Consider the following 22,126-nt stretch of genomic DNA (forward strand, 5'->3'; position numbering starts at 1 on the left):
GGGATAGAAGAGAAATAAAGAGACCTGGAAAGGAGGGTAAGGGAGGGAGAGATGGTGACAGTTGGAAGGAGGGAAAGGGAGCATTGAGAGAGAGATAGAAAGTGAGGGAGGGAGAAACGGATGAAGAAAAAGGGGATTGTATTATCCAGACTGTCTCAGGGTTAGAGTCTGAAGGCCCCTGTATTATCCAGACTGTCTCAGGGTTAGAGTCTGAAGGCCCCTGTGTTATCCAGACTGTCTCAGGGTTAGAGTCTGAAGGCCCCTGTATTATCCAGACTGTCTCAGGGTTAGAGTCTGAAGGCCCCTGTATTATCCAGACTGTCTCAGAGTTAGAGTCTGAAGGCCCCTGTATTATCCAGACTGTCTCAGGGTTAGAGTCTGAAGGCCCCTGTATTATCCAGACTGTCTCAGGGTTAGAGGTTGAAGGGCCCTGTATTATCCAGACTGTCTCAGGGTTAGAGTCTGAAGGCCCCTGTATTATCCAGACTGTCTCAGAGTTAGAGTCTGAAGGCCCCTGTATTATCCAGACTGTCTCAGGGTTAGAGTCTGAAGGCCCCTGTATTATCCAGACTGTCTCAGGGTTAGAGTCTGATGGCCCCTGTATTATCCAGACTGTCTCAGGGTTAGAGTCTGATGGCCCCTGTATTATCCAGACTGTCTCAGGGCTAGAGTCTGAAGGCCCCTGTATTATCCAGACTGTCTCAGGGTTAGAGTCTGAAGGCCCCTGTATTATCCAGACTGTCTCAGGGTTAGAGTCTGAAGGCCCCTGTATTATCCAGACTGTCTCAGGGTTAGAGTCTGAAGGCCCCTGTATTATCCAGACTGTCTCAGGGTTAGAGTCTGAAGGCCCCTGTATTATCCAGACTGTCTCAGGGTTAGAGTCTGATGGCCCCTGTATTATCCAGACTGTCTCGGGGTTAGAGTCTGAAGGCCCCTGTATTATCTAGACTGTCTCAGAGTTAGAGTCTGAAGGCCCCTGTATTATCCAGACTGTCTCAGGGTTAGAATCTGAAGGCCCCTGTATTATCCAGACTGTCTCAGGGTTAGAGTCTGATGGCCCCTGTATTATCCAGACTGTCTCGGGGTTAGAGTCTGAAGGCCCCTGTATTATCCAGACTGTCTCAGGGTTAGTCTGAAGGCCCCTGTATTATCCAGACTGTCTCAGGGTTAGAGTCTGATGGCCCCTGTATTATCCAGACTGTCTCGGGGTTAGAGTCTGAAGGCCCCTGTATTATCTAGACTGTCTCAGAGTTAGAGTCTGAAGGCCCCTGTATTATCCAGACTGTCTCAGGGTTAGAATCTGAAGGCCCCTGTATTATCCAGACTGTCTCAGGGTTAGAGTCTGATGGCCCCTGTATTATCCAGACTGTCTCGGGGTTAGAGTCTGAAGGCCCCTGTATTATCCAGACTGTCTCAGGGTTAGTCTGAAGGCCCCTGTATTATCCAGACTGTCTCAGGGTTAGAGTCTGATGGCCCCTGTATTATGCAGACTGTCTCGGGGTTAGAGTCTGAAGGCCCCTGTATTATCCAGACTGTCTCGGGGTTAGAGTCTGAAGGCCCCTGTATTATCCAGACTGTCTCAGGGTTAGAGTCTGAAGACCCCTGTATTATCCAGACTGTCTCAGGGTTAGAGTCTGAAGGCCCCTGTATTATCCAGACTGTCGGTGTGTTTTTCCTACATTCTCTCTGTGTTCTATTGGCTCAGTCACAGCTGCCTCCATCAGCATAATATAATGGCTCTGCCTGTTAATTGTGTTCAGTGGGAGAGAGAGAAAGAGAGAGAGAGAGTGGAGGACATAGGGGAGGAGAGAGAGAAACAGAGGGGGGAGAAGGGGAGGAGAGGAGAGAGAGAGAAACAGAGGGTGGAGAAGGGGAGGAGAGGAGAGAGAGAAACAGGGGGAGGAGAGGAGAGAGAGAGAAACAGAGGGAGGAGAAGGGGAGGAGAGGAGAGAGAGAAACAGAGGGAGGAGAAGGGGAGGAGAGGAGAGAGAGAGAAACAGAGGGAGGAGAAGGGGAGGAGAGGAGAGGAGAGAGAGAGAAACAGAGGGAGGAGAAGGAGAGGAGAGAGAGAGGAAGAACGACATGTTCCCACACATTCTTTTGTAACTGTTCTCATGTCAGTCACTTCAGCCAGTAGAGGGACATGCCTGGTCCCACTGTGTCAGAGCCATGAGGAAGTTCCAGTCACAAATGCCTCTGTCTGCCAGCCCAGTGCACTGATGCAACTGTCAAACCATTCTGGCTCTATAAGGCAGCAGGCTCACCATGACAGACCCAGTGATTCCCAAGGGACTGACAGGCTGAGCTGAGACCACTGTTGCTGGTTTAGGGAAGTGGTCTGGAGAATCATCAACTTACATGTCTGTCTTCAAGATACAGTATTCTCTCCATTCAGCTCTCTACTGTATTCTCTCCATTCAGTTCTCTACTGTATTCTCTCCATTCAGCTCTCTACTGTATTCTCTCCATTCAGCTCTCTACTGCATTCTCTCCATTCAGCTCTCTACTGCATTCTCTCCATTCAGTTCTCTACTGTATTCTCTCCATTCAGCTCTCTACTGCATTCTCTCCATTCAGCTCTCTACTGCATTCTCTCCATTCAGTTCTCTACTGTATTCTCTCCATTCAGCTCTCTACTGTATTCTCTCCATTCAGCTCTGTACAGTATTCTCACCATTCAGCTCTCTACTGTATTCTCTCCATTCAGCTCTCTACTGTATTCTCTCCATTCAGTTCTCTACTGTATTCTCTCCATTCAGTTCTCTACTGTATTCTCTCCATTCAGCTCTCTACTGTATTCTCTCCATTCAGCTCTGTACTGTATTCTCTCCATTCGGCTCTGTACTGTATTCCCAGTCAGACTCCGAGCATCTCTTCTAGTCTGACTCATAACTATTTCATAACGGATAAAGAGTTGAACTGTGTTGTAGCTGGCCTCATTCTTCCCATTGTCTGTAAGTCACCTCGGGACAGCTGAGGAGGCCCGTTATAGCTACATTCACTGAGGTGGTAAATTCCACAAAAATTGAAGCACATTCATGAGTCAGTTTGTTTTTATTAAGAACATTTTATCTAATCAAGATCCAGCTATTAATACCTTTTATCTGGTCATGATCCAGCTATTAATACCTTTTATCTATCTGGTCATGATCCAGCTATTAAGACCTTTTATCTATCTGGTCATGATCCAGCTATTAAGACCTTTTATCTATCTGGTCATGATCCAGCTATTAATACCTTTTATCTATCTGGTCATGATCCAGCTATTAAGACCTTTTATCTATCTGGTCATGATCCAGCTATTAAGACCTTTTATCTATCTGGTCATGATCCAGCTATTAATACCTTTTATCTGGTCATGATCCAGCTATTAAGACCTTTTATCTATCTGGTCATGATCCAGCTATTAATACCTTTTATCTGGTCATGATCCAGCTATTAATACCTTTTATCTATCTGGTCATGATCCAGCTATTAAGACCTTTTATCTATCTGGTCATGATCCAGCTTTTAAGAACTTTTATCTGGTCCCCCTCCTGTAGTCTGGCTGGTTGTCTCTCGCCCTCCTGTAGAGAGGAGTCTGGTTGTTTGTCTCTCTCCCTCCTGCAGAGAGGAGGCTGGTTGGTTGTCTCTCTCCCTCCTGCAGAGAGGAGGCTGGTTGGTTGTCTCTCTCCCTCCTTCTGCAGGGAGGAGGCTGGCTGGTTGTCTCTCTCCCTCCTGCAGAGAGGAGGCTGGCTGGTTGTATCTCTCCCTCCTTCTGCAGAAGAGGAGGCTGGTTGGTTGTCTCTCTCCCTCCTTCTGCAGAGAGGAGGCTGGTTGGTTGTCTCTCTCCCTCCTGCAGAGAGGAGGCTGGCTGGTTGTCTCTCTCCCTCCTGCAGAGAGGAGGCTGGCTGGTTGTCTCTCTCCCTCTTTCTGCAGAAGAGGAGGCTGGTTGGTTGTCTCTCTCCCTCCTTCTGCAGAGAGGAGGCTGGCTGGTTGTCTCTCTCCCTCCTTCTGCAGAGAGGAGGCTGGCTGGTTGTCTCTCTCCCTCCTTCTGCAGAAGAGGAGGCTGGTTGGTTGTCTCTCTCCCTCCTTCTGCAGAAGAGGAGGCTGGTTGGTTGTCTCTCTCCCTCCTTCTGCAGAGAGGAGGCTGGCTGGTTGTCTCTCTCCCTCCTTCTGCAGAGAGGAGTCTGGCTGGTTGTTTCTCTCCCTCCTGCAGAGAGGAGTCTAGTTGGTTGTCTCTCTCCCTCCTTCTTCAGAGAGGAGGCTGGCTGGTTGTCTCTCTCCCTCCTGCAGAGAGGAGGCTGGCTGGTTTGAAAGCCTGGAGCCTGATATTCCCCTCACATGGCTGTCTTGACAGGGAGAAGGAGGGAGAGGAGGAGGAGAGAGGGAGGGAGAGGAGAGAGAGATAAGAGAAGCGGGGGAGAGAGGCATAATGAGAGAGAAGGACCCTTCATACTGGAGGTCAATGTGTGTGTGTGTGTGTGTGTGTGTGTGTGTGTGTGTGTGTGTGTGTGTGTGTGTGTGTGTGTGTGTGTGTGTGTGTGTGTGTGTGTGTTTATTTGCCTGAGTCTCAGTATCTTACCATCACACAGCAGAATACATCCTATGACCTCAAGGTTGACCTGGTGTCCTGATTAATCATGTCCCCTGGTATATGTGGTGACCAGAGTGACAGCATGCCTTCTGCTTCCTGTCTGTCATCCAATCCCATGGCATGAATACATAATCACTGTCATTGTTATATTAGCATGTCCTGTTGCTATTGATTTAATTAGGAACCAGCCATATAGACAGCAGGTCAGGGATGCTTGGTCTACTTTTCTCTCTCTCCATCTCTCTCCATCTCACTCCATCTCTCTCCATCTCTCTCCATCTCGCTCCATCTCTCTCCATCTCTCTCCATCTCGCTCCATCTCTCTCCATCTCTCTCCATCTCGCTCCATCTCTCTCCATCTCTCTCCATCTCGCTCCATCTCTCTCCATCTCTCTCCATCTCTCTCCATCTCTCTCCATCTCTCTCCATCTCACTCCATCTCTCTCCATCTCTCTCCATCTCTCTCCATCTCTCTCCATCTCTCTCCATCTCGCTCCATCTCTCTCCATCTCGCTCCATCTCTCTCCATCTCTCTCCATCTCGCTCCATCTCTTTCAATTCAATTCAAGGGGCTTTATAGGCATGGGAAACATATGTAAACAAGTAGATAATAAACAAAAGTGAAGTAAACAATAAAAATGAACAGTAAACATTACACTCACAGAAGTTCCAAAACAATAAAGACATTTCAAATGTCATATTATATATATATACAGTGTTGTAACAATGTACAAATGGTTCAAGTACAAAATGGAAAATAAATAAACATAAATATGGGTTGTATTTACAATGGTGTTTGTTCTTCACTGGTTGCCCTTTTCTCGTGGCAACAGGTCACAAATCTTGCTGCTGTGATGTCACACTGTGGTATTTCACCCAATAGATATGGGAGTTTATTAAAATCGGGATTGTTTTCGAGTTCTTTGTGAATCTGTGTAATCTGAGGGAGATATGTGTCTCTGATATGGTCATACATTTGGCAGGAGGTTAGGAAGTGCAGCTCAGTTTCCACCTCATTTTGTGGGCAGTGAGCACATAGCCTGTCTTCTCTTGAGAGCCATGTCTGCCTACGGCGGCCTTTCTCAATAGCAAGGCTATGCTCACTGAGTCTGTACATAGTCAAGGCTTTCCTTAAGTTTGAGTCAGTCACAGTGGTCAGCGATTCTGCCACTGTGTACTCTCTGTTTAGGGCCAAATAGCATTCTAATTTTCTCTGTTTTTTTGTTAATTCTTTCCAATGTGTCAAGTAATTATCTTTTTGTTTTCTCATGATTTGGTTGGGTCTAAATGTGCTGCTGTCCTGGGGCTCTGTGGGGTCTGTATGTGTTTGTGAACAGAGCCCCAGGACCAGCTTGCTTAGGGGACTCTTCTCCAGGTTCATCTCTATGTAGGTGATGGCTTTGTTATGGAAGGTTTGGGAATTGCTTCCTTTTAGGTGGTTGTAGAATTTAATGGCTCTTTTCTGGATTTTGATAATTAGTGGGTATCGGCCTAATTCTGCTCTGCATGCATTATTTGGTGTTCTACGTTGTACACAGAGGATATTTTTGCAGAATTCTGCATGCAGTGTCTCAATTTGGTGTTTGTCCCATTTTGTGAAGTCTTGGTTGGCGAGTGGACGCCAGACCTCACAACCATAAAGGGCAATGGGCTCTATGACTGATTCAAGTATTTTTTGCCAGATCCTAATTTGTATGTCAAATGTTATGGTCCTTTTAATGGCATAGAAGACCCTTCTTGCCTTGTAGTCTCTACTTTTCTCTACCTCTCTTTCTTTCTCTCTCTCTCTGTCTCCTCTCACTCTCACTCTCTTTCTCTCTCTCTCTCTCTCTCTCTCTCTCTCTCTTTCTTTCTCTCTCTCTCTTTCTCTCTCTTTCTCTCTCTGTTTCTCTCGCTCGCTCTCTCTCTCTCTCTTTCTTTCCCTCTCTCTCTCTCTCTCTCTCTCCCTCTCTCTCTCTCTCTCTCTCTCTCCCTCTCTTTCTCTCTCTCTCTCTCTCTCTCTCTCTCTCTCTCTCTTCCTCCGATCTTGATTTCCTGTTCACTTTTCCTCCATACTCCACCTCCTCTCTCTCATGACGTCTTTCTCCATCTCCCCTCTCCTCCACACTGCTGATTCATGTTGGAGCATCTTTACCTCCTGTCTTTTCTCACCTCACTCTCTCTTTCCTTGAGTCGTGATGTCGCAGAAGGGAAGGGGTGTGTGTCTGTGTGGTGTGTGTGTGAAGGGGGTGCTGATCACCTGGTTGGGAGTTTGTGATGGGGGGGGGGGGGGGTGTGTGTGCCTGAGGACACCACAGTGATGCCAGCTGGTACACTAACAGTAGTCCAGGGATCTGTTCTTCTCTGGGTCAGGGAGTGTTGTAGTCCAGGGATCTGGTCTTCTCTGGATCAGGGAGTGTTGTAGTCAGGTCCTGGTCTTCTCTGGGTCAGGGAGTGTTGTAGTCAGGTCTTGTTCTTCTCTGGGTCAGGGAGTGTTGTTGTCAGGTCTTGTTCTTCTCTGGGTCAGGGAGTGTTGTAGTCAGGTCCTGGTCTTCTCTGGGTCAGGGAGTGTTGTAGTCCAGGGATCTGGTCTTCTCTGGATCAGGGAGTGTTGTAGTCAGGTCCTGGTCTTCTCTGGGTCAGGGAGTGTTGTAGTCAGGTCTTGTTCTTCTCTGGGTCAGGGAGTGTTGTTGTCAGGTCTTGTTCTTCTCTGGGTCAGGGAGTGTTGTAGTCAGGTCCTGGTCTTCTCTGGGTCAGGGAGTGTTGTAGTCCAGGGATCTGGTCTTCTCTGGGTCAATGAGTGTTGTAGTCAGGTCCTGGTCTTCTCTGGGTCAGGGAGTGTTGTAGTCAGGTCCTGGTCTTCTCTGGGTCAGGGAGTGTTGTAGTCAGGTCCTGGTCTTCTCTGGGTCAGGGAGTGTTGTAGTCCAGGGATCTGGTCTTCTCTGGGTCAATGAGTGTTGTAGTCAGGTCCTGGTCTTCTCTGGGTCAGGGAGTGTTGTAGTCAGGTCCTGGTCTTCTCTGGGTCAATGAGTGTTGTAGTCAGGTCCTGGTCTTCTCTGGGTCAGGGAGTATTGTAGTCCAGGGATCTGGTCTTCTCTGGGTCAGGGAGTGTTGTAGTCAGGTCCTGGTCTTCTCTGGGTCAGGGAGTGTTGTAGTCAGGTCCTGGTCTTCTCTGGGTCATGGAGTGTTGTAGTCCAGGGATCTGTTCTTCTCTGGGTCAGGGAGTATTGTAGTCCAGGGATCTGGTCTTCTCTGGGTCAGGGAGTGTTGTAGTCAGGTCCTGTTCTTCTCTGGGTCACGGAGTGTTGTAGTCCAGGGATCTGGTCTTCTCTGGGTTAGGTCGTGTTGTAGTCAGGTCCTGGTCTTCTCTGGGTCAATGAGTGTTGTAGTCAGGTCCTGGTCTTCTCTGGGTCAATGAGTGTTGTAGTCAGGTCCTGGTCTTCTCTGGGTCAGGGAGTGTTGTAGTCAGGTCCTGGTCTTCTCTGGGTCAAGGAGTGTTGTAGTCAGGTCCTGGTCTTCTCTGGGTCAAGGAGTGTTGTAGTCAGGTCCTGGTCTTCTCTGGGTCAAGGAGTGTTGTAGTCAGGTCCTGGTCTTCTCTGGGTCAGGGAGTGTTGTAGTCAGGTCCTGGTCTTCTCTGGGTCAAGGAGTGTTGTAGTCAGGTCCTGGTCTTCTCTGGGTCAGGGAGTGTTGTAGTCAGGTCCTGGTCTTCTCTGGGTCAAGGAGTGTTGTAGTCAGGTCCTGGTCTTCTCTGGGTCAGGGAGTGTTGTAGTCAGGTCCTGGTCTTCTCTGGGTCAGGGAGTGTTGTAGTCAGGTCCTGGTCTTGACTTGACTTTCACTCACACCTCCGAATGTGATCACACCATCCTCTCTTCCACTCCTCATCTGTCCTGTGTGTTGTGTGTTGTGTGTGTTTGCTCTTGTCTGTGTGTGTATGAGAGAGACAACGTCATTCATTCAGCACCACTCACAGATGGCTGATGTTGCTTAGTAACCAGGTCGCCTGTGGAATCATGACAGACTGTCCTTTCGTTGTCCTGAGAGAGATAGATAGAGAAAGAGAGAGGATATGTACAACAATAGATATTCTAGAATGAGCTCTGTGGAGTATACAGTATATAATACACAGTGTATCAATGTGAAGTGACCAGTGTTCAATGCTTCTATATACAGGGGACAGCAGTGACGTGTGTGTGTGTGTGTGTGTGTGTGTGTGTGTGTGTGTGTGTGTGTGTGTGTGTGTGTGTGTGTGTGTGTGTGTGTGTGTGTGTGTGTGTGTGTGTGTGTGTGTGTGTGTGTGTGTGTAAGCGCAAGGTACTATGCGTGTGTTTTTGTGTGATTGATTGAGTGAGTGGGTGTATGTTTGCAAATATCTCTCTAAGATGCAGGGCAGAGTACAGGTGGGCAGGTATGGATGACTCTTCAGCAGTCTGATGGTCTGGTGATAGAAGCTGTTTCAGAGTCTGTTGGTCTGAGATCTGATGCTCCTGGAACATCTGCCACACTGTAGCAGAATGAACACTCCGTGGCTGAGGTCCCTAATGATCAGGGATACACATTAACTCAGCACTCGGATTAAAAGTTATCATTTAATACATACAGAGGGATCTGCACTTTATTAGCAAAAAGTAATCATATGAGTTTGCTTTACAGAACTATTTATTTAGCAGTTTTACAGCTAACTGGTTTAAAAGAGAATTTTATGATTGTGTAAAAGAGAACATTACAGTTTGATTATGTTCCTGCTGCCCAATTAGCAGTTTTAAAGCTAATTTCCAGCAATTCTAAACATTTTCCCATGACTAATGCCATGTTACTATGATATCTGAGTGAGACTAACAAAATCAATTAGGGGCCCCTGGAGGTCAGGGCCCCTGGAGGTCAGGGCTCCCTGGAGGTCAGGGCTCCCTGGAGGTCAGGGCTCCCTGGAGGTCAGGCTCCCTGGAGGTCAGGCTCCCCTGGAGGTTAGGGCTCCTGGAGATCAGGCCCCCTGGAGATCAGGCCCCCTGGAGGTTAGGGCTCCTGGAGGTCAGAGCCCCCTGGAGGTCAGGGCCCCCTGGAGGTCAGGGCCCCTGGAGGCCAGGGCCCCTGGAGGTCAGGCCCCCTGGAGGTCAGGGCCCTTTGAGGTCAGGGCCCCTGGGCTTACCCTGTGTGCTCGGTCGGTATTTCGTCCATGATTACTACAAGTGTAGGTAGCTGGCTCGACTAACCAGATGTATTTAAGTGACATGGACTAATTTAGTGACGGTCAGTGAGTGACATGGACTAATTTAGTGACGGTCAGTGAGTGACATGGACTAATTTAGTGACGGTCAGTGAGTGACATGGACTAATTTAGTGACGTCAGTGAGTGACATGGACTAATTTAGTGACAGTCAGTGAGTGACATGGACTAATTTAGTGACGGTCAGTGAGTGACATGGACTAATTTAGTGACGGTCAGTGAGTGACATGGACTAATTTAGTGACGGTCAGTGAGTGACATGGACTAATTTAGTGACGGTCAGTGAGTGACATGGACTAATTTAGTGACAGTCAGTGAGTGACATGGACTAATTTAGTGACGGTCGGTGAGTGACATGGACTAATTTGGTGACGGTCAGTGAGTGACATGGACTAATTTGGTGACGGTCAGTGAGTGACATGGACTAATTTATTGACGGTCAGTGAGTGACATGGACTAATTTGGTGACGGTCAGTGAGTGACATGGACTAATTTAGTGACGGTCAGTGAGTGACATGGACTAATTTAGTGACGGTCAGTGAGTGACATGGACTAATTTAGTGACGGTCAGTGAGTGACATGGACTAATTTAGTGACGGTCAGTGAGTGACATGGACAAATTTAGTGACGGTCAGTGAGTGACATGGACTAATTTAGTGACGGTCAGTGAGTGACATGGACTAATTTAGTGACGGTCAGTGAGTGACATGGACTAATTTAGTGACGGTCAGTGAGTGACATGGACTAATTTAGTGACGGTCAGTGAGTGACATGGACTAATTTAGTGACGGTCAGTGAGTGACATGGACTAATTTAGTGACGGTCAGTGAGTGACATGGACTAATTTAGTGACGGTCAGTGAGTGACATGGACTAATTTAGTGACGGTCAGTGAGTGACATGGACTAATTTAGTGACGGTCAGTGAGTGACATGGACTAATTTAGTGACGGTCAGTGAGTGACATGGACTAATTTAGTGACGGTCAGTGAGTGACATGGACTGATTTAGTGACGGTCAGTGAGTGACATGGACTAATTTAGTGACGGTCAGTGAGTGACATGGACTAATTTAGTGACGGTCAGTGAGTGACATGGACTGATTTAGTGACGGTCAGTGAGTGACATGGACTAATTTAGTGACGGTCAGTGAGTGACATGGACTAATTTAGTGACGGTCAGTGAGTGACATGGACTAATTTAGTGACGGTCAGTGAGTGACATGGACTAATTTAGTGACGGTCAGTGAGTGACATGGACTAATTTAGTGACGGTCAGTGAGTGACATGGACTAATTTAGTGACGGTCAGTGAGTGACATATAGAGTAAACATGTCAAGATGAAAACTAATGATGCACAAATCAGTTTCAAAATGGCACCTTGTCTGACTGTAATTTGAGACCCGAGTTCCCCCACAAAATGTTAAAAAATCATACGGTATGTAATTACGGCGATGCCGGTGTTACGTTGGGCTGGCCGGTGTTCCGTTGGGCTGGCCGGTGTCCCGTTGGGCTGGCCGGTGTTCCGTTGGGCTGGTCGGTGTCCCGTTGGGCTGGCCGGTGTTCCGTTGGGCTGGCGATCGAGGGCGATGCAGTTGCCGTACCAGGCGGTGATGCAACCCGACAGAATGCTCTCAACGGTGCATCTGTAGAGAGGGTCTTAGGGGCCATTGCAAATTTCTTTAGCCGTCTGAGGTTGAAGAGGCACTGTTGTGCCTCCTTCACTACAATGTGATGAGACCATGTCAAGGTCCTCTGTGATGTCAACGCTGAGGAACTTGGACGGTTTTTACCTTTCCCACTGCAGCCCTGTCGATAGAGATGTGGGCGTGCTCTTCCTTCTGTCTCCTGTAGTCCAAAATCAGCTCCTTGGTTTTGTCAACGTTGAGGGAGAGGTTATTGTCCTTTCACCTCTCCACCAGGGCTCTAACCTCTAACCCTGTAGGCTGTGCCGTCGTTGTTGGTGATCACTACCACTGTCGTGTCGACAGCAAACCTTTATCGTTCAGTTCCAATCTTACATCAAATACCTGGCATAGAGAGTTCTTGACTGATTTAGTTACCCAGTCGTGGGTGAACAGGGAGTACAGGAGGGGGGTGAGCCCACGCCCCTGCGTGGCAGAGGTGTTGTTGCCTACCACCTAGGGTCGGTCCCGTCAGGAAATCCAGGATCCAGTTGCACATGGAGGAGTTCAGAACCAGGGCCTGAGCTCAGTGACGAACTTGGAGGGTTTACTATGGTGTTGAAGGCTGAGTTGTAGTCAATGAGCAGTATTCAGGTATTCACATAGGTATTCACATAGGTATTCCTCTTGTCCAGGTGGGCAGCGTGGAGATAATTTTGGACGCTGTTCAAGTTGTGTCGGGTAAGGTGGAGCTGATTATGGTCCTTGACTCTTAAAGCACTTCATGATGACAGAGGTGAAGCTACAGGGTGATCGTCATTTGGTTCAGTCAGCTTGTTTAGGCACAGGAACAATGGGGGGCATATTGAAACATGTGGGGCCAGCGGACTGGGATAGGGAGAGATTGAATATGTTCGTGAACACTCCTGCCAGAAGATCTGCTCTTAGGACGCGGCTCGGGATGCCATCTGAGCCGGCAGCCTTGCGAGAGTTTACACGCTTGAAAGATTTACTCAAGAACCCACAATCCTCTTGGGCCTGCGTTGGTGGTCGGTGTGGTTTTTCTCGAAGCATGCAAAATAAAATATTTTTCCCAGCAAACCAGGAACATTCCCAGAACATTAGCTAAGATTCCATTAGGTTCTAGTTTGGGTTTTATCTAACATCAGGATAATAACATCCCAAAAACATTGAGAGAATGCACATCAAATTCCTGATTGACCATACTGCCATGGCTATATAGTGAAAAAAAATAAGATGGCTTCCCTCGTGGAACAGACGAAAACAAACCTGGTTTGGGAACCAAACATTGCAGCTTCAAACCCAACATGTGCAGATTGTCAACATATGACGTGTATAAAATATAATTGTGATTGTATGGTTACATTTAAATACTGTTGAAATGTTCTGTGAATGAAATGAGAATGCCATGTGTCTCTATATCATCTACAAGGAGGTCATCAAATGTGAATTGTCATTAAATCTGGAGAGAAACTTCATGGGGACGTATTCCAATCTGATTTAATTTGCATGCGGACAATGATGTGGTGATATTAGGTAAAGCTTATATATATAATATATATTTTCTAAACATTCTTGAAATGTTCAGAGGACCTCCAAGAAAACGTAAAAGGTAGATTTCGTGAACACACTGTAAATGGAATATTATGTTTCACCTGAAACACATATGAACTTCTTACAACATTAAGGGAATGTTATGTTTCACCTGAAACACATATGCTATGAACTTCTTACAACATTAAGGGAATGTTATGTTTCACCTGAAACACATATGCTATGAACTTCTTACAACATTAAGGGAATGTTATGTTTCACCTGAAACACATATGCTATGAACTTCTTACAACATTAAGGGAATGTTATGTTTCACCTGAAACACATATGCTATGAACTTCTTACAACATTAAGGGAATGTTATGTTTCACCTGAAACACATATGCTATGAACTTCTTACAACATTAAGGGAATGTTATGTTTCACCTGAAACACATATGCTATGAACTTCTTACAACATTAAGGGAATGTTATGTTTCACCTGAAACACATATGCTATGAACTTCTTACAACATTAAGGGAATGTTATGTTTCACCTGAAACACATATGAACTTCTTACAACATTAAGGGAATGTTATGTTTCACCTGAAACACATATGCTATGAACTTCTTACAACATTAAGGGAATGTTATGTTTCACCTGAAACACATATGCTATGAACTTCTTACAACATTAAGGGAATGTTATGTTTCACCTGAAACACATATGAACTTCTTACAACATTAAGGGAATGTTATGTTTCACCTGAAACACATATGCTATGAACTTCTTACAACATTAAGGGAATGTTATGTTTCACCTGAAACACATATGAACTTCTTACAACATTAAGGGAATGTTATGTTTCACCTGAAACACATATGAACTTCTTACAACATTAAGGGAATGTTATGTTTCACCTGAAACACATATGCTATGAACTTCTTACAACATTAAGGGAATGTTATGTTTCACCTGAAACACATATGCTATGAACTTCTTACAACATTAAGGGAATGTTATGTTTCACCTGAAACACATATGCTATGAACTTCTTACAACATTAAGGGAATGTTATGTTTCACCTGAAACACATATGAACTTCTTACAACATTAAGGGAATGTTATGTTTCACCTGAAACACATATGCTATGAACTTCTTACAACATTAAGGGAATGTTATGTTTCACCTGAAACACATATGAACTTCTTACAACATTAAGGGAATGTTATGTTTCACCTGAAACACATATGAACTTCTTACAACATTAAGGGAATGTTATGTTTCACCTGAAACACATATGCTATGAACTTCTTACAACATTAAGGGAATGTTATGTTTCACCTGAAACACATATGCTATGAACTTCTTACAACATTAAGGGAATGTTATGTTTCACCTGAAACACATATGCTATGAACTTCTTACAACATTAAGGGAATGTTATGTTTCACCTGAAACACATATGCTATGAACTTCTTACAACATTAAGGGAATGTTATGTTTCACCTGAAACACATATGCTATGAACTTCTTACAACATTAAGGGAATGTTATGTTTCACCTGAAACACATATGCTATGAACTTCTTACAACATTAAGGGAATGTTATGTTTCACCTGAAACACATATGCTATGAACTTCTTACAACATTAAGGGAATGTTATGTTTCACCTGAAACACATATGCTATGAACTTCTTACAACATTAAGGGAATGTTATGTTTCACCTGAAACACATATCAAATCACAGTACACAGTACAATCAGAACTACATAGTACAATCAGAACTACATAGTACAATCAGAACTACACAGTACAATCAGAACTACACAGTACAATCAGAACTACACAGTACAATCAGAACTACACAGTACAATCAGAACTACATAGTACAATCAGAACTACACAGTACAATCAGAACTACACAGTACAATCAGAACTACACAGTACAATCAGAACTACATAGTACAATCAGAACTACACAGTACAATCAGAACTACATAGTACAATCAGAACTACACAGTACAATCAGAACTACACAGTACAATCAGAACTACATAGTACAATCAGAACTACACAGTACAATCAGAACTACACAGTACAATCAGAACTACATAGTACAATCAGAACTACACAGTACAATCAGAACTACACAGTACAATCAGAACTACACAGTACAATCAGAACTACATAGTACAATCAGAACTACACAGTACAATCAGAACTACACAGTACAATCAGAACTACACAGTACAATCAGAACTACATAGTACAATCAGAACTACACAGTACAATCAGAACTACACAGTACAATCAGAACTACACAGTACAATCAGAACTACATAGTACAATCAGAACTACATAGTACAATCAGAACTACACAGTACAATCAGAACTACATAGTACAATCAGAACTACACAGTACAATCAGAACTACACAGTACAATCAGAACTACACAGTACAATCAGAACTACACAGTACAATCAGAACTACACAGTACAATCAGAACTACACAGTACAATCAGAACTACACAGTACAATCAGAAATATACTGTGCAAATCAGAAAAATCAGAATACACTGAATGGACAAAACCTGCTCTTTCCATGACATAGACTGACCAGGTGAATCCAGGTGAAAGATATGATCCCTTATTGATGTTACCTGTTAAATCCACTTCAATCAGTGTAGATGAAGGGGAGGAGACAGGTTAAAGAAGGAGTGTTAAGCCTTGAGACAACTGAGACTTGGATTGTGTATGTGTGCCATTCCGAGGGTGAATGGGCAAGACAACATATTTAAGCGCCTTTGAACGGGGTCCCGGTTTGTGTCAAGAACTGCAACGCTGCTGGGTTTTCCACGCTCAACAGTTTGCTGTGTGTATCGAGAATGGTCCACCACCCAAAGGACATCCAGCCAACTTGACACAACTGTGGGAAGCATTGTAGTCAACATGGGGCCAGCATCCCTGTGGAACGCCTTCGACACCTTGTAGAGTCCATGCCCAGAGGATTGAGGCTGATCTGGGGGCGAAAGGTGGTGCAACTCAATATTAGGAAGGTGTTCCTAATGTTTTGTACACTCAGGGTATATTTTAAATATAACCTACGTTACTGTATTTACAACCCTCTCTACAGTACCACCAGAAATATACAACATTTCAAAACATATTTCAAATAAATGCACATTAACATATTTACAACTTTTAACATTTCATCGTTTTTGTAAGATCCTCTCAGATTCCACTGTCCTTCGTGAAACACGGTCTGTGGCTTTGAAGCGCAGGTACGACTCCAGACACCTGATAGCCACATCATCCACCTCAGGGTCAAACTTGTTAGCGATGAGGTGGTGATGTTGTAGGAGCCACCTGAGATCTCCAGCCCCGTAGACACAAATGGACCTCCTGTAGACACCCGAGCAGGGTGGATATGGGGCTCCGTTCCTCACATCTCCTTCCAGGGAACGCCACTTCACAATGCGCGCAATGGCGTTCATGTCTGATTCATGGTACTTGATGTGCGGAGGGTTAGAGCCTGGCACAGAGGGCATGCGCTGCAGGGTGGCCCACAGGTGTTCATCAGGACTATAGGTGTCCTTCTCCCACTCCAACAGCGCCCGGACCTCCTGAGACTTCATCACGTGACGGACAAAGGCCCTGGACACCAGGAAGTAGGCGTTGCCAGAAAACATGGGGGTGCTGATTGGAGGAGGGCTCTTCCTAACGTTCGTCTTGACCACCATGTTGCTGGTGATTTTGTGGTGAAACTGCCATCTGCTGTTTTTATAGTCGTCGGTGGTCTCTGACTCCATGCTGTTCCTCCCGTTCTGCAGCTTGAGGGCCTGAACCATCTCAGCGTTGGTCTTAATGGGGAAGTCTGTTCCACAGGTGTTGATCAGGTACCTCCACTGGACAGGTGACTTCAGGAGATCCTCCATACAGTTCAGATCGGCCTGCACTCTGGACCAGGAGGCATATACCACACTCTCTAACTTACTGGCCACAAACACATTAGTCAGACAGGACACGATAGCCCTCACTGCCGTCCTGAAGGCCTCCGATGACTTCTGGTCGATGTGGACGCAGTACACGTTCTGAGGAGTGTACAGGGCACGCAGGAGCCGCTCAAACATCTCAATCTTGTCGTGGATGACCATGGAGTAGGCGATGGGGAACTCCTTCTCCTCCTGACTGAGAGGAACGGTGATGAACTCTCTTTCTGTGACGTACCTCTGACAGTCCTGAGTCACGTTGTGGTAGAAGGCCTCTGACAGCAGCTGCTGTTTCTTCATGGTCTTCAGCAGGACGCTGAGCTGCTTCCTCTCCAGACCCTCCAGGTCTCCCTGGATGATGGCTGAGCAGGCCGGCAAGTCGGCAGCGTAGTCCGGGGGCAGGAGGTCCAGAACGGGGAGAGGACTCCTGTCAGAGCCCGGCGGGCGTCTGAGAGCGGCCCACAGGAGCAGAGGGACGGATCCACTCAGGAGGACCAGAGATAAGTTCTTGAAGAATCTCTGAGACCTGGACAACCGAACAGAAGCCATGACTAGTCCGTATTATCGCTCTATGTCCGGGTTCTCCTCAAAGAATGTAAGAGTTGCACTACGCCACCTTGTGGACTGGTTGCGCCACTGTCATTTAAAAAAAAACATTATTTATAATCATTTAAGGCCTGTTACCACACCCAAATGGAGTATTTCTTTGCTTTAGATTGCAGGAAATGTCCTCCATCCCGCTGTACTCAGTAGCACCTCTTTGTTAAAAAAAGATCCCTGGGAGAACCCTGTATGTGGTATTGCCTTTGTGGTATTAGTATCTACCAACACCACAGCTGAGGAGGAGGAGTTGCACACTGCTGGGCAACAGAAAGATGTGTCTCACCAGCACCTCACAGCTCAAATAAATGACACACACCTCTCACACACCTCTGTTTAAAAGGAAGAGGTGTAATCATTAACTCTAGTGGGCGTTGTCTGTGGGCATGGTGTAAACACTCTAGTGAGCGTGGCCTTTCTGTAAACACTAGTGGGCGTGGCCTTTCTGTAAGCACTCTAGTGGGTGTGGCCTTTCTTCAAACACTAGTGGGTGTGGCCTTTCTGTAAACACTAGTGGGCGTGGCCTTTCTGTAAGCACTCTATGGGCGTGGCCTTTCTGTAAACACTCTAGTGGGCGTGGCCTTTCTGTAAGCACTCTATGGGCGTGGCCTTTCTGTAAACACTCTAGTGGGCGTGGCCTTTCTGTAAACACTCTAGTAGGCGTGGCCTTTCTGTAAACACTATGGGTGTGGCAATTCTGTAAACACTATGGGCGTGGCCTTTCTGTAAACACTCTAGTGGGCGTGGCCTTTCTGTAAACACTAGTGGGCGTGGCCTTTCTGTAAACACTATGGGTGTGGCCTTTCTGTAAACACTCTAGTGGGCGTGGCCTTTCTGTAAACACTATGAGTGTGGCCTTTCTGTAAACACTCTAGTGGGCGTGGCCTTTCTGTAAACACTATGAGCATGGCCTTTCTGTAAACACTATGAGCGTGGCCTTTCTGTAAACACTATGGGCGTGGCCTTTCTGTAAACACTCTAGTGGGCGTGGCCTTTCTGTAAACACTAGTGGGCGTGGCCTTTCTGTAAACACTATGGGTGTGGCCTTTCTGTAAACACTAGTGGGCGTGGCCTTTCTGTAAACACTATGGGTGTGGCCTTTCTGTAAACACTCTAGTGGGCGTGACCTTTCTGTAAACACTAGTGGGCGTGGCCTTTCTGTAAACACTAGTGGGCATGGCCTTTCTGTAAACACTATGGGTGTGGCCTTTCTGTAAACACTATGGGCGTGGCCTTTCTGTAAACACTAGTGGGCGTGGCCTTTCTGTAAACACTATGGGCGTGGCCTTTCTGTAAACACTGGGCGTGGCCTTTCTGTAAACATTAGTGGGCGTGGCCTTTCTGTAAACATTAGTGGGCGTGGCCTTTCTGTAAACACTAGTGGGCGTGGCAGACCAGGGAGGTAAAGCTCTGTAGCAGCCTTGGTATGGTTGCCCCTGTAGGTGGCTTGTTTCCTGGTCAGCATTGTGACACATTTTATTTTAATTCAACTAGGCAAGTCAGTTAAGAACAAATTCTCACGTTAAACAGCTGTCTGTCCTCTAGGGCATGTTCTGTTATAATCTCCACCCGGCATAGCCAGAAGAGGACTGGCTACCCCACATAGCCTGGTTCCTCTCTAGGTTTCTTCCTAGGTTTTGGCCTTTCTAGGGAGTTTTTCCTAGCCACCGTGCTTCTACACCTGCATTGCTTGGTGTTTGGGGTATCAGACTAGGTTTCTGTACAGCACTTTGAGATATCAGCTGATGTACGAAGGGCTATATAAATACATTTGATTTGATTTGATTTAGCTTTGAGGCGTGGGTCAAAGCAGCCTCATAAACGTGTTGAGTCAGACGTTCACCTTGCCGTACACAGTTGAAATATCTAGCCCATACATTTTGAAATATCTAGCCCATACAGTTTGAAATATCTAGCCCATACATTTTGAAATATCTAGCCCATACATTTTGAAATATCTCGCCCATACATTTAGAAATATCTCGGCCATACATTTTGAAATATCTAGCCCATACATTTTGAAATATCTAGCCCATACATTTTGAAATATCTAGCCCATACAGTTTGAAATATCTCGCCCATACATTTTGAAATATCTAGCCCATACATTTTGAAATATCTAGCCCATACATTTTTAAATAACTAGCCCATACATTTTGAAATATCTAGCCCATACATTTTGAAATATCTAGCCCATACATTTTGAAATATCTAGCCCATACATTTTGCACACAATATTTTATATACAGGAGGTTTTTAAAGGACCATGGAAGAAAAAAATGTCACACTACTGGCGTTGTCACAGTCCTATTGACTAACATGGTAGACCTCATATTACCAGACCACAACAACATCCCACAGCTGCTTTGACCATTCAGTCAGATAGGCACACTATTTAAATATTGAAATCATTTGACTTCCGTTCCATGAAATCCTTCAACATTTAACAATGTCACCTTTATCCACACATATCACGTCCTGGTGTGGTGCAGAGGAACAGGGTTTATACAGGTGTACAGGGGTTAAACATGGTGTTTTATCACGTCCTGGTGTGGTGCAGAGGAACAGGGTTTATACAGGTGTACAGGGGTTAAACATGGTGTTTTATCACGTCCTGGTGTGGTGCAGAGGAACAGGGTTTATACAGGTGTACAGGGGTTAAACATGGTGTTTTATCACGTCCTGGTGTGGTGCAGAGGAACAGGGTTTATACAGGTGTACAGGGGTTAAACAAGGTGTTTTATCACGTCCTGGTGTGGTGCAGAGGAACAGGGTTTGTACAGGTGTACAGGGGTTAAACATGGTGTTTTATCACGTCCTGGTGTGGTGCAGAGGAACAGGGTTTATACAGGTGTACAGGGGTTAAACATGGTGTTTTATCACGTCCTGGTGTGGTGCAGAGGAACAGGGTTTATACAGGTGTACAGGGGTTAAACAAGGTGTTTTATCACGTCCTGGTGTGGTGCAGAGGAACAGGGTTTATACAGGTGTACAGGGGTTAAACATGGTGTTTTATCACGTCCTGGTGTGGTGCAGAGGAACAGGGTTTATACAGGTGTACAGGGGTTAAACATGGTGTTTTATCACGTCCTGGTGTGGTGCAGAGGAACAGGGTTTATACAGGTGTACAGGGGTTAAACATGGTGTTTTATCACGTCCTGGTGTGGTGTAGAGGAACAGGGTTTATACAGGTGTACAGGGGTTAAACATGGTGTTTTATCACGTCCTGGTGTGGTGCAGAGGAACAGGGTTTATACAGGTGTACAGGGGTTAAACATGGTGTTTTATCACGTCCTGGTGTGGTGCAGAGGAACAGGGTTAGATGACAGCTGTCGGGGGTTAAACATGGTGTTTTATCACGTCCTGGTGTGGTGTAGAGGAACAGGGTTAGATGACAGCTGTCGGGGGTTAAACATGGTGTTTTATCACATCCTGGTTGCAGGTTAATATCCGTGACAAACATCCTAGACTCATTTTCCAACTCGTACAGCAAACACAGCCAGGTCTGAAAGGCAGAGTTGAGGCTGAGATGAATTTTTATAAAATGTGTTAATGATTGATGTTGAACATCTGTGTTATGGCGCTCCGTTGATGTCAGATAGCTACATTATTTGAATATTGAAATAATTGAGTCCTTGTACATGTCATCTGTTTCCACCCGTCCAGAGCCATGTTTTTTAGAGAGTTTAGGTCAACTTTTAGAATTTAGAATGTTGTTATAATTCTAGACATTCCGTTTGATAGCGTGGATGTATGAAGGACTCATGGAATGGCAGGAAAATGATTTCCTATTTTATTTACAATTTTCTTTGAACACCAGTGTTGAACCTCCATTGACATCAAATAGGTAGTTAATATTAAAATCCTTTAAAATGTTATAATCTCACCTGTATGCTCATGTACTCCTCTACAAACAGGCAGACAGACAGGCACACAAGGTTGAGTAAAAATATATCTATGGCTCTGAATACAACATACAATGTTCTCTTAGATGGGTGACTGTTCTGGACAGGCTCCGAGTAACATTTTGGTGTCCAACGCCCTCTGTGGACACCGTAGGATCATATGCATTATAATGGCACAAAGCCCTCTGTGAACTCCGTAGGATCCCATGCCTTATAATGGCACAAAGCCCTCTGTGGACACCGTAGGATCATATGCATTATAATGGCACAAAGCCCTCTGTGAACTCCGTAGGATCCCATGCATTATAATGGCACAAAGCCCTCTGTGGACACCGTAGGATCCCATGCCTTATAATGGCACAAAGCCCTCTGTGAACTCCGTAGGATCCCATGCATTATAATGGCACAAAGCCCTCTGTGAACTCCGTAGGATCCCATGCCTTATAATGGCACAAAGCCCTCTGTGGACACCGTAGGATCATATGCATTATAATGGCACAAAGCCCTCTGTGAACTCTGTAGGATCCCATGCCTTATAATGGCACAAAGCCCTCTGTGGACACCGTAGGATCATATGCATTATAATGGCACAAAGCCCTCTGTGAACTCCGTAGGATCCCATGCATTATAATGGCACAAAGCCCTCTGTGAACTCCGTAGGATCCCATGCAT

At 45.6% G+C, this 22,126-nt stretch overlaps 2 protein-coding genes across 3 annotated transcripts in view; one reads left to right on the top strand and one right to left on the bottom strand.

The window, feature by feature from the left end:
- LOC149970076 (ELKS/Rab6-interacting/CAST family member 1-like) overlaps nucleotides 1–22,126 on the top strand; it is a 534,697-nt gene that overhangs the window by 75,589 nt on the left and 436,982 nt on the right. The window lies entirely within an intron of this gene.
- Nucleotides 16,079–17,766, bottom strand: LOC149970077 (beta-1,3-galactosyl-O-glycosyl-glycoprotein beta-1,6-N-acetylglucosaminyltransferase 3-like). The gene has a single exon (XM_090228735.1). It carries the CDS (start codon nucleotides 17,496–17,498, stop codon nucleotides 16,170–16,172), a length of 1,329 nt encoding a protein of 442 aa, XP_090084861.1. The 5' UTR covers nucleotides 17,499–17,766; the 3' UTR covers nucleotides 16,079–16,169.

The sequence above is a fragment of the Oncorhynchus mykiss genome, unplaced genomic scaffold (genome assembly GCF_057628025.1).
Source record: "Oncorhynchus mykiss isolate SJ-2025 unplaced genomic scaffold, ASM5762802v1 scaffold96, whole genome shotgun sequence".
NCBI classification, from domain to species: domain Eukaryota; kingdom Metazoa; phylum Chordata; class Actinopteri; order Salmoniformes; family Salmonidae; genus Oncorhynchus; species Oncorhynchus mykiss.